General features: G+C 38.6%; 1 protein-coding gene and 1 long non-coding RNA gene across 2 annotated transcripts; both read right to left on the bottom strand.

Annotated features, from left to right (window-relative positions):
* Positions 1–647: 647 nt before the first annotated feature.
* Positions 648–1,162, bottom strand: LOC133661395 (uncharacterized). Its single transcript, XR_009827937.1, has 2 exons — positions 1,087–1,162; positions 648–839 (listed from the first exon to the last, which is right to left on the bottom strand). It is a non-coding gene; the product is annotated as an uncharacterized LOC133661395 (long non-coding RNA).
* Positions 1,163–1,280: 118 nt separating this feature from the next.
* On the bottom strand, positions 1,281–3,962 carry LOC133662602 (class I histocompatibility antigen, F10 alpha chain-like). The gene is made up of 3 exons (XM_062066715.1): positions 3,729–3,962; positions 3,278–3,556; positions 1,281–1,690 (listed from the first exon to the last, which is right to left on the bottom strand). The coding sequence occupies exons 1-3, from the start codon at positions 3,928–3,930 to the stop codon at positions 1,281–1,283; spliced, it is 891 nt and encodes a 296-aa protein (XP_061922699.1). The 5' UTR covers positions 3,931–3,962.
* Positions 3,963–12,306: the final 8,344 nt, after the last annotated feature.

Here is a 12,306-nt window from a genome sequence, read left to right as displayed (position 1 = left end):
CAACAATAACTCACTGTACGCTGGCATTGATCAGGCATCACTCCGCCGTTTGCAGCTTGTGCAAAACGCGGCTGCCCGTCTCCTCACCAGTACCAAAAAACGCGAGCACATCACCCCAGTGCTGGCCTCACTCCACTGGCTCCCTGTCCGTCACCGCATTGATTTTAAATTACTTTTAATTGTTTTTAAATCCCTAAATGGTCTGGCCCCACAATACTTGACCGAGCTGCTGCATCACCATACCTCGTCTAGAGCCTTGAGGTCAGCTGACCAAATGCTTTTGGCGGTCCCCAGATCCAGGCTAAAGACCAGAGGGGACAGAGCCTTTTCCGTTGCCGCCCCTAAGCTCTGGAACAGCCTTCCCCTCCACATTAGGTCAGCCCGGAGCCTGGGGGTCTTCAAAACCCTCCTTAAGACCTACCTCTTCTCGCTGGCCTTTGACCCGAGCTGAGTCCGCCCACTAGGCCACCATTTCTAGTCCCCCCCCCTCCCACCCCTTCGCTTTAGTTGTATTTTTCAATTTGTAGCACTATTATTATTATTATTTTTTTTTTTTTCTGCAAATTTTTTAAACTTTTTATTCGACCCCTTTTACCGTATTGCATTTGCATTGTCTTGTTTAGCACACTCATTGTTTATGTTCTTTGTTTGTTTGTTTTTTTTTGTTTTGCTTAGTTGTTGTTGTTTTTTTTGTTGTTGGTTTTTTTTTGTTTTTTTTTTTTTTGTTTGTTTTTTGTTTGCTCCATGCTTTTTTAACCTGTAAAGCACTTTGGTGCAATCTAAACAGTTGTTGAAAATGTGCTATATAAATAAAGTTGACTTGACTTGACTTGACTTGGCTGAAATGACAGAGAAACAAAAGGTGAAATGGACTTTTTCCTCACGCCACGCTGTGTTTCTATGTGAGAGTGGGTGCTCTGTCTCTGTGGATCTTTGAGGAGGAGGAGGAGGAGGAGGAAGAAAAAGGAAAAAGAATAAGAAAAAGGGGAAGAAGAAGAAAAAGAAAGTGAAGAATGAAAAGAAAAAGAAGAAAAGAAGAAGAAAAAAAATAATGACAAGTAAAAGAAGGAAATCTGTGTTCCTCACCTTGTCTGTGTCGCCTGACGAGGAAGATGGCCGCCAGGAGGGCCGCCACAGCCAAGACCGCCGCCGTGGCACCGATGGCGACGCTCCAGTGGTCTGTTGAGAGCAAAAAGCACAAGTGGAGTGACAAAGCATGAAGAGGAAACCTTCATGACTACTTTGCATGCAGACGTTAAGCGTTGTCATGGTGACATGGATTAATAATGGCGACATGGATCAATAATGGCCACACGGATCAATAATGGCGACAGGTGGACTTGTGATAGGAAACATCTCCAACTAAATGTGTCTTTCTCACCTTCATGGCTTGCGTTGCTCAGGATGCTTCTTCTCTCCAGCTTGGTGACCAAGTCCTCCTCGACGCCAGACAGCTGGAACACACATTCGTACTTGCCCTCCACGTCGGCCGTCACCTCCACTTTCAGCCCCACCGACATCTGGAAGGTTCCGTCGTGGTTGGGGAGCAGCTCTCCGTGCTCCACGTCCTCGAACATCTGCTCGCCGTCTTTCCTCCAAAACAGGTCGGCTAGGTCGGGGTAGAAACCTGTCGCCATGCAGGTGACCGGAGAGGACGGCGTCTTCTGGAGGAGGAACACCTCTGGAAGCTCTGCACAGGAAGTGATGTCACGTGTGGACAGAAGGTGAGAACGGAGGTGAAGATGGAGAGAAGGTGTGAACGGAGGTGAAGATGGAAAGAAATGGACAAAAAGAAGATACAATGGAGAGGTGTGAACAGAGGTAAAATGGAGAGAAGTTGTGAACGGAGGTGAAGATGGAGAGAAGTTGTGAACGGAAGTGAAAATGGAGAGAAGTTGGAAATGGAGGTAAAGATGGTGTGAACAGAGGTGAAGATGGATGGAAGGTGTGAACGGAGATGAAGATGGAGAGAAGGTGAGAATAAATGTAAATATGGAAAGAAAGAGAATGAAGTTAAAGATGGAGTGAATGTGAGCATGAAGATGGAGAGAAAAAAGAGAGAGAAGGTAAAAGTGGAGAGAAAAAAGAAAGAATGAAGGGGAAAAGAGAGAATGAAGGTAAAGATGGAGAGAAGGTGTGAGTGGAGGTAAAGATGGAAAAAAAGAAGAATGAAGGTAAAGATTGTGAGAAGAAAAAGAATGAAAGAAAGATGAGAGAAAAAAGTGAATGAAAGTAAAGATGGAAAGAAAGAAGAGAATAAATGTAAAGATTGAGAAAAAAAGAATGAAGGTAAAGATGGAGATAAAGAGAATGAAGGTGAAGATGGAGAAAAGGTGAGAATGAAAGTAAAGATGGGGAAAAGGTGAGAATAAAGGTAAAGATTAAGAGAATGAAGGTAAAGATGGAAAGAAAGAAGAGAATAAAGGTAAAGATTGAGAAAAAAAGAATGAAGGTAATGATGGAGAGAAAGAGAATGAAGGTAAAGATGGAGAAAAGGTGAGAATAAAGGTAACAATGGAAAGAAAGAAGAGAATAAAGGTAAAGATTAAGAGAATGAAGGTAAAGATGGAAAGAAAGAAGAGAATAAAGGTAAAGATTAAGACAATGAAGGTAAAGATGGAAAGAAAGAAGAGAATAAAGGTAAAGATTAAGAGAATGAAGGTAAAGATAGGAAGAAAGAAGAAAATAAAGGTAAAGATTGAGAAAAAAGAATGAAGGTAATGATAGAGAGAAAGAGAATGAATGTAAAGATGGACAAAAGGTGAGAATAAAGGTAAAGATGGAAAGAAAGAAGAGAATAAAGGTAAAGATTAAGAGAATGAAGGTAAAGATGGAAAAAAAGAAGAGAATAAAGGTAAAGATTGAGAAAAAAAGAATGAAGGCAAAGATGGAGAGAAAGAGAATGAAAGTAAAGATAGAGAAAAGGTGAGAATAAAGGTAAAGATGGAAAGAAAGAAGAGAATAAAGGTAAAGATGGAAAGAAAGAAGAGAATAAAGGTAAAGATTGAGAAAAAAGAATGAAGGTAAAGATGGAGAGAAGGTGAGAATGAAAGTAAATATGGAGAAAAATAGAAAATTAAGGTAAAGATGGAAAAAAGGTGAGAATAAAGGTAAAGATGGAAAGAAAGAAGAGAATTAAGGTAAAGATGGAGAGAAAGAAGAGGATGGAGAGAAAGTGAGAAAGAAAAGTATAAAGAGACAGAGTGTAATGTCAGTAATGTTCATATAGGGGGCGTGCTAACATGTTAAAAGGTGAAAGTACAAGGTGTGTTTCTACCTGTTCTCATTAGGACCTCCTTGCCATACTTCACATACTTCTTCAAGTAAGAAGGACATTCCTCAGTGTAGTAATACTTTAGGTAGTCTAGTCTAAGTATGTCCTGGTCCAACATGAGTTTGGAGGGGAAAGCTTGTTGTTTTGCTGCAGTATATGTCCATGTCTTCATGTCCAACGATGTGAAATCTTCTCCATCATAACCATGCTGATGCCAACCTTTAACTTCATCAGTCTCATCATTCCATTCACATCCATACATCAACTGGACAATGTGAACACCTGAGAGACACAAAGTGTTGTAAAGCAGAGTGAAACACACACAATGTGTTTTATGTAGAATATTATGGGATGGACAGAGACAAGTGTCAGTGCAGTAATGTGTGTTTTTACTACAGTATAAAAAGAGTACTTCAAATATATTTGAATAGTAGAAAGTTCAAGATAAACAAACCTCCAGTTTGGTTGAAACGCTTCTTAAGATTTTCAATGCTGACTTTGTCGACTTGCTCAGCAGCAACACAGTTCTCTGTTTGTCTCTGCCAGTAGTTTGGATCCTCTTCTGTGATTTGGTTCATCCAGTCCTGTTTGGCTTCTGCTTTCCTGCTCTCGCTGTCATAGTGAACCACCTGGACTTCATCAACATAAGCAACCATCACAAACTCTGGGAAGTTTGGAACTTGAGAGGACGAAGTGTAGAAATACTTCAGCGTGTGAATCACTGAAAGAAGAGCAACTTTTTATTATTTTGTGTCATGTTCAACAATCTTGCAGTGTGAATATTTGATGTCATTCAGTCTTCAGTCGGGTCTTAAAGTGAACATCAAACACTGCCAGACATCACAGTCTACAGTCACATGGTGTTTATGAAAAATACAACACAATAATAATATTACTAACATTTATTTTAATAAGCCATCTGTTGACAGTTTGTACATTTTGAAAATAAACGTATTTTTTTTCTCCAATGGAGGATGAATAATGTCAAGTACAAATGTGTAGACGCCCAAAGTTGTACACAACCTCAACACACAGACTAATAACTACTTTCATTTCTCAATAAATATTTTACATTTATGTCACAGGAGGTTAAATAAATTCTTTAACCTTTAATAACAAGTTTGTATTTTTCAAAATTATTTGTGTATATCTAAACATTTGTTTAGGCATTTTGTTTGTCCTAATTAAAAGAAAAGACATCAATTATTTTCACATAATTTGTATGAGCTTTTTTAGTGGGAAATGATATGTTCAATAAATCCCATTCAAAGTTTAAACAAATGATAAAACACAAAAATAATATTGATGTATTTCAGGAGAATTTCCTCAGTCACAGTTCAATTAAAGATGACAGGAAAGTGAGTGAATTTGTTCAAGTTGAACAACAATGAAAATGAAAACAATGACGTTATTCTTGTTATCTCAAAGTAAAAAATGTTAGGATTAAAAATAAATGACAGGTTATATTTTGTAAATAAACATGTTTCAAACGAATCATGATAAGGTAATAATAAGCTTGAATGAGATAAGAACGAGTAGAATTAATAACTAGAAACTCACAGAATAACTGAAGGCACAAAGAGGATTTATGAATAATGTTTATAAATTTATATTAAAAAAAAAAGAAGGAGGACTTACCAGGCGCCCCGCTGTGCATTTGCACGACCAAAAGACAGAATAAAAACAAGTTCATGATGTCAGCACAAAATAAAAAGATGTTTTCCACTTTTAATCCCGCAGAGAAAGACAAACTGACTAACAACCAGGAAACACCAACAAGGAAGTGTCGAGGCTCTTTTAAGAATGCGCCACCTGAGCCAATGAGGAGTCAGCATTTTGTGACGTCATCTTTGATAGAGAGCGCCCCTTGTGGCCATGTCAGGTAAATGCTTCAGTAGCGTTTTCTGGGAAATCACGTGACCTGACAAGAACAACCGGCGCGTCAAGTTTGCAGCCAAATTTCCCTATCAGAGGTTTGTTTTCTTCTAATGTTCACCCACTTATTTATTGGATAGATAGACAGAAAAAGAAAGAAAGAGGAAGGAAGATGAAATTTAGAGTTAAAAGTAATGAAAAGGTTGAACATCCAATCAGTGATCGTGTTAGTCCTCTCAAGAAAGCATACAAATAATGATTGACAGGGCAGAAAGTGCGTCCCCACTTTTGTTCTTTTTATTTCACTTCTGAATTTGAACCTCCATTATGTCTTCCAAGAGTAAGGCGTCCCTGGTGGTGTAACGGGACACGCTTCTGCCTTGCATGGGTTCGATTCCCGGACAGTGTTGCATCGAGAAGGGCAACCGCTCTTATAACTAACTTGAAAGCATTCATGCGATTGATCAAAGTGCTGAAAGTGGGGAAAAGTGTGAGGCAGACGCTTTTGGTGGGCAAATCATCAAAGAAAAGGAAAGTGAAAGTAAAATTAGACACGGTGAAGCCAAACATTGACTGATGTTATCTTTATGCCACTGTCAAGTAAGGAAATGTTGGCAAAAAACACTTACAAGCTTATTTGACTTTGACGCAATTAATGTTTTGAAAATGTGGACTATTTAATATAATAATACATATATTTTATTAATACAATAATAAAGTAATAAGTTTGGGGATGTGTAATATTGTTTGTCTGAATATACTGAATGTTTTCATCCTGGAATAGTTTTAATAAGTTGAGAAATGTGAAAGTAGTTGAGTGTGGAAAAAAATGATGCAGTATTAATAATAATAATAACAACAATGCTCTGCGGGTCGTCCGCAGATCTTGTCCCAAGTGGAGGAGTTCAAGTACCTCGGAGTCTTGTTCACGAGTGAGGGAAGAGTGCATCGTGAGATCGACAGGTGGATCGGTGCGGCGTCTTCAGTAATGCGGACGCTGTATCGATCCGTTGTGGTGAAGAAGGAGCTGAGCCGGAAGGCAAAGCTCTCAATTTACCGGTCGATCTACGTTCCCATCCTCACCTATGGTCATGAGCTTTGGGTTATGACCGAAAGGACAAGATCACGGGTACAAGCGGCCGAAATGAGTTTCCTCCGCCGGGTAGCTCTGTCATCCGGGGGGAGCTCAAAGTAAAGCCGCTGCTCCTCCACATCGAGAGGAGCCAGATGAGGTGGTTTGGGCATCTGGTCAGGATGCCACCCGAACGCCTCCCTAGGGAGGTGTTTCGGACAAGTTCGACCGGTAGGAGGCCACAGAGGAAGACCCAGGACAGGTTGGGAAGACTATCTCTCCCGGCTGGCCTGGGAACGCCTCGGGATCCCCCGGGAGGAGCAGGACGAAGTGGCTGGGGAGAGGGTAGTCTGGGCTTCCCTGCTTAGGCTGCTGCCCCCGCGACCTGACCTCAGATAAGCGAAAGAAAATGGATGGATGGATGGACAATGTTCTGCAGCATTCTCACAATAACAACGTCCTTTGTTTTTTAATCCGTTATGAAATAAAAAATTTGGAAATGGAGCTCATGTCGTCTCTGAACTGAAGTCAGCCAAGCAGCAGTAAAGATGAGATCAATAAGGTGAAAAGGTCAGAAGTAAGGTTTCTTCAGGTAAAACATGGAGTCTCTACCGCCACCCGGTGGCCGAAAAGTATATCAGCCTGAGGACAGAAAATTGAGAGTTGGAGAGGAATTAAATTGTTGAAATTGAGCCCGCTGTTGGGGTAAGTTTGGCGATTAAAAGTTCAAAGCGCATCGGATTCCGTGTGACTGTCTGGACGCTAGAATTTGTTTGATGTTCAAAATCCTGATGTTCGTCACGGCACCTTATGCGTGTGGCGAGTGTTATGTGGAAACAGTTTTGTTTGGTCGGTGGGTCGAAATTCATGATGGCCTGTGACTGTCACTACACGATCGGTCCACAAACGCGCAAAGACCACGTCACTTCCGTCAAATGGTTTTACGGCAGTTACGATCGTGCCCGCCATCCCAGTTACCATGGTTTTCTCTTTTGTAATCTTTATTTGAATAACAATATTTTATAAAAAAAAGATTACATACAAAACAAAACAAAAGTTACTTAGGAATACAGTATTTATTTTGGAAACTGTGCGTCATTTGTGATTAAGGGCTATATCAGGTTCAAACACTGATGACTTCTATTAAACAGACAAGAAGCAAGGAATTAAACAGAGACAGAATTCAATTTAGCTCATTGAGGAGAAACGTCTGGGCTGTACTCTTTCTACAGTCTTCCACCACGCTCTGACGAAAGATTGCACGCCTCCTCTTTTATTTGGACTTTCCCTGATTACCTGGCAACAGCTGTTTCTAAGGGGAGAGGGGGGTCGTAAACAGCCGTTGCCCTTGGTCACAAAACAGTTCAAAGAAAAGATGCCTGGAGCTTGCGTCAGGTCCTGCTTCCTCTCCGCTTTGTAGATCTCGGGTCAAGACAAAATCTTCCTGTGGATTACAATAGAAGAAAGAAACCAACACCTTCATGTCGCTTCTCATCGTACACAGTGGAGTTTTACAAGCCTTCTGCTTGGTAGGATCAAAGACAGCTTTTTTCCTCTCGCCGGGAACTCATGGCAACACAAAGTTTTGTGATAACTTAGATACAATTATTCTGACAGGCTTTATAAATAAACTTTGATTGATTTATTCATTGCAACGACACAAAAGTAAAAGTGATGGAAAATGTGGCGATAATACTCCCTAAATTTGTTAAATCTACCCCTTGTTCATGTTTAGATTTTTGTTCCTTTATACTCCCAGGTAAGATATTATTTTTATACAAAACATTGACCAAAACATAAATGTCACAAAACATGATGTAGCAGCCCGCGACCCCAAAAAGGGACAAGCGGTAGAAAATGAATGGATGGATGGATGATGTGGCAGAAGCTCCGTCGTAAAATATTGCAAGTCTCGGAAGTGACCTGCTCTTCGCGCATGCGTGGACAGTGGTATTCCTTTAGTATACACTTACATACATTTTGGTCGCACAATGACTTCCACTGAAACGCATATTTTCAATACACTGAAAACCTGACATAATGCTTTCCCCAAAAATAATGAATGGATCCAAGCATCTCCCTTCGAAATAGAAGGAGAAAAATAGATGTGGGTGTAATTACTTGCGAAATCTCTGGTTAATGCGAGAGACATGCAGTGTGGTTGTTCATTCAAATGACTAACAAACGACTTAAATGCAATAAACATTGTTATAAATTCTCTTTGTCAGTAATGAAAATAGAGGACAATGAACCCTATTTAATATGTTAATTGTTGAATATAATTTATTACATTATTGTTGACGTAAACAAGTTAATAATTTAGTCATGCACCTTTAAATTGAGTCTGTTTGAGTCAGGCAGTTTACCGGGCAGCTATGTTTACGTGCCGGGGTCTTTGAGTCAGGGTTGTTGAACAAGTGTGAGAGCTGCTGAAAAAGTAACACATAAAGAAGAATTTGGAACGTAAAAACGTTAACCGGAGTACGCTCACGGGTGAAGAATCCCAGCACAACATCAACATCGGTTTATCTATATGGTTCTTTAATAATGATCGTGGTGGGTTTTTATTTCACAGAGGTGTGTAAATGTGGGTTTTATATGTGCAATGACACCTTTAAACCACTAGATCTCGACAAATCACGTGGTTATGTAACTTCAACGTTATTGACGTTAAAACAAACGCTCAGTTTAAGCAAAAATAGGTGCCGATACCGTCCATCCATCCATCCATTTTCTACCACGTGTCCCTCTTGGGGTCTCAGGAGCCCATCCCAGCTGCATTTGGGCGGAAGGCGGGGTACACCCTGGACAAGTCACCACTTCATCACAGGGCCAACACAGATAGACAACATTCACACACTAGGGTCAATTTAAGTTGCCAATCAGCCTATCCCCAGGTGCATGCATGTCCTAGGGCAGGGGTGTCCAAACTTTTTCCACTGAGAGCCGCACACGGAAAAATTCAAGCATGCGGGGGCCATTTTGATATTTTTCATTTTCAACCATAACAAAATATATGGATTTTGTTTTTTTTTACCTTTAGGGCTCCCGGGGACCATAAAGGGTCTAAGTCATTAAAATGTAAAAAAAACCAAGTCGAATTATATATATATATATATATATATATATATATATATATATATATATATATATATATATATATATATATATATATATATATATATATTAACGCTTACAGTAAATCTCTACAGTATATCAACTTCAGGTTGAAATAAAGTTTTTAAAAAAAAAAAAGGTTTTATGCCTTTTCTGTCAAAAGACAACTTTGTTTTTTATAATAAAACTGAAGTATGCAGTATTTCCCCCACTGCCCAAAACATTCAAAAAGCAATGTTTGATGTGAAGTAATTAGAGCCTTAAAAAGATCAATAATGCAGGACACCATTCATTATTATTTTTGAGTAATCACAGTGAAAAGACAAATAAAATCCCATTAAATATATTTGGGACCAAAAAGGTTTGTATCATAAAGTGATACATTTTTATTAATTTTTTTTAAAACTTTCAACACTTAAGTTACGAGATCAACTTCAGATATATCTGTCGATTTTACGTTTGAACTATTATTTTGTTTGTTTTATGCTCTTTTGTCAAAGAAAACATTGATGTTTTTGTATGGCAACCACACAATATTTTCCACATAAAACATTTTAAAGTTAAATATTTGAAATAATTGGAGTCTTGAATAGGTCAATAATTCATTATAACATTGAGTTCTTTTTTCTTTTTTTTTAAGAAATGGCAAAAAAAGAAAAAAAAAGAAAAAAAACAGCCTGCATGGCAGCTTTGTGTCAACATTGCAACTTTTTCTAGTCAGATTTCACCTCATTCCACTTTTATTTAATGTTTTTTTTAATTTTTGCAATAGCATTTCCAGAACGTGTGGAGGGCCGGTAAACTATTAGCTGCGGGCCGCAAATGGCCCCCGGGCCGCACTTTGGACACCCCTGCCCTAGGGAGTCAAACCTGGGACTTTTTCACAGTGAGGAACAAGCGCGAGCCACTGCGTCACCATGCTGCCCCGTGCCAAAACCTAATATCAAATATTCCACTTTGAAGCAATTTTTTAGGAAAATATTGCTCATTTAAAAAAAATAGTTAATGCTTTTTTTATTTTTTCAAACAAAAAAAAAAAAAAAGACGTTAAAAAAGAAAAACGAAAACTAAAATCTATGGACAGATCTGAAGCTGCTGAAAGATTTGAAGTGTTTAAAGTACAAAAACAACAACAATATCTTACTTACTTATACCTGCTCAGTGGCCTTGTGGTTAGAGTGTCTGCCCTGAGATTGGTAGGTCGAGAGTCATACCAAAGACTATAAAAATGGGACCCATTACCTTCCTGCTTGGCACTCAGCATCAAGGGTTGGAATTGGGGGTTAAATCACCAAAATGATTCACGGGCGTGGCCACCGCTGCTGCTCACTGCTCCCCTCACCTCCCAGGGGGTGGAACAAGGGGATGGGTCAAATGCAGAGGGTAATTTCACCACACCTAGTGTGTGTGTGATTTAACTTTTAGAACACTTTTATGTATGAGTTTGTCCATTTTTCAGCAAGGAGGGATAGTGTGAGTTTTTCAATAAAACTGTCTTTGTTCCAAAAAAAAACAAAAACATCAAAATCAGCGTTATGAATTATTGACCTTTTTCAGGCTGCAATTACCTCATCCGAGTTTAAAAAAAATTCCAGGAAGTCCCAGAATTCCCAATTTTCAAAAGCCCTATATTTTCACCTCTTGCTGGAAAGTTTTCTCAGACCGCATTTTTCAACCATTTTTGACCATTCAGCCTTCAAAACATTCTTCTGAGCTGGAATAACAACATCACCATTTTTTTTTTCCGCACAAATTCCCCAGTTTTCCCGAAATTCTAAGAATTCCGAAATACCCATTCTCAATTCAAACCGTTGCCACGTCAACAATTTTCAACCGGTTCTGAAAAATCCAATACCAACCCCATTCATAAAATCTAGGATAATTGTGCTAGTATCAATATTTTCTGAAATTCCCACATTTCCAGGACATTCCTATTCTATTGCATGGACGTATTTATACGATGCCCTAAATTCAAAACTTATTTTTAAAACCCGATTTCGACCTCTTTCCACCCACAATACTCTTCCGATATATAGAGGGCCCAATAGGGGTCTTGTGTATGGGGGCTCAGAATTTGGTGCTCCCCCCCTGCCTGGCACCACTAGTAGGGCTTACATAGTAGCATGCTAACTACAAAGGGCCAAATGGGACAAAATAAATAAATAATGATGTCTTTAAATAAATACATAAATGTGTCATTATTTAATAAAAAAAAATGAAAACATTAAAGTCAATAATTATTGAATTGTGAAATCATGCAATAATGATATGAATAATGAATTCAATGATTAAATGTAATTTAATATTGAGTACAACAATGACAGTGTTTAATTCTAATGTTAATTAATGAATGACACATTTAGGTAATTACTTAAATATGTAGTTATTTATCCAATTTTGTCCCATTTGGCCCTCAATAGCAAACTTCCTTTTCATCGTACTTCTGTTGTATATTGTTTTGGACTTTGTTTTCACCTTCAAAAACATTAGAACGTAATAAAACAAAGTTACAAAAGTATCTCCAGACAAAATATAGTTACAAAGTAATAAAATATTCAGTATTTTCTAATAAAATACAAAAGTAGCAAGTATTGTCTGACAAAATAAGATTAGACAAGGTGATAATATTAGACAATAGTTGAGTAAACGTACTCCCTACAGAAAAAAACCTTAATATGTTAAAAATTAACCATATCCTGCGTGTGTGTGTACGTGTACAAGATGGTGACATGTATGTTATTGTGTCTTCAATGTTTTATTGCTTTGTCACCACGAATAAAAATGATGTGTCATCTGCCAGTTAAAGAGGATGATGTAGGAAATCAACGAGGAAGAAAGGTCACGAGCATTTCAGCTGAATAGCAACAGACTATAATGAGGAGGAAGTGTTCTTTCATGTTCTCTGTGAACTTCCAAAAGCGGATGTTGTGTTGTTCTATTGTCTAAATCAGCTGATGCTTCCTTACGG

This window comes from Entelurus aequoreus, linkage group LG12, assembly GCF_033978785.1.
Source record: "Entelurus aequoreus isolate RoL-2023_Sb linkage group LG12, RoL_Eaeq_v1.1, whole genome shotgun sequence".
Taxonomy (NCBI): Eukaryota; Metazoa; Chordata; class Actinopteri; order Syngnathiformes; family Syngnathidae; genus Entelurus; species Entelurus aequoreus.
The sequence above is the reverse complement of the archived record's forward strand: the minus strand, read 5'-3'. Positions and strand labels throughout refer to the sequence as shown.

What these genes read in the sequence shown, in the direction of transcription:
- LOC133662602 (XM_062066715.1), bottom strand. Translation starts at nt 3,930, where the DNA reads ATGGTTGCTTATGTTGATGAAGTCCAGGTGGTTCACTATGACAGCGAG. An exon ending in GCGTTTCAACCAAACTGGAG is followed by an intron (nt 3,557 to 3,728) that starts GTTTGTTTATCT and finishes TGTGTCTCTCAG; the next exon opens with GTGTTCACATTGTCCAGTTG. An exon ending in GGAGGTCCTAATGAGAACAG is followed by an intron (nt 1,691 to 3,277) that starts GTAGAAACACAC and finishes CTTCCTGTGCAG; the next exon opens with AGCTTCCAGAGGTGTTCCTC.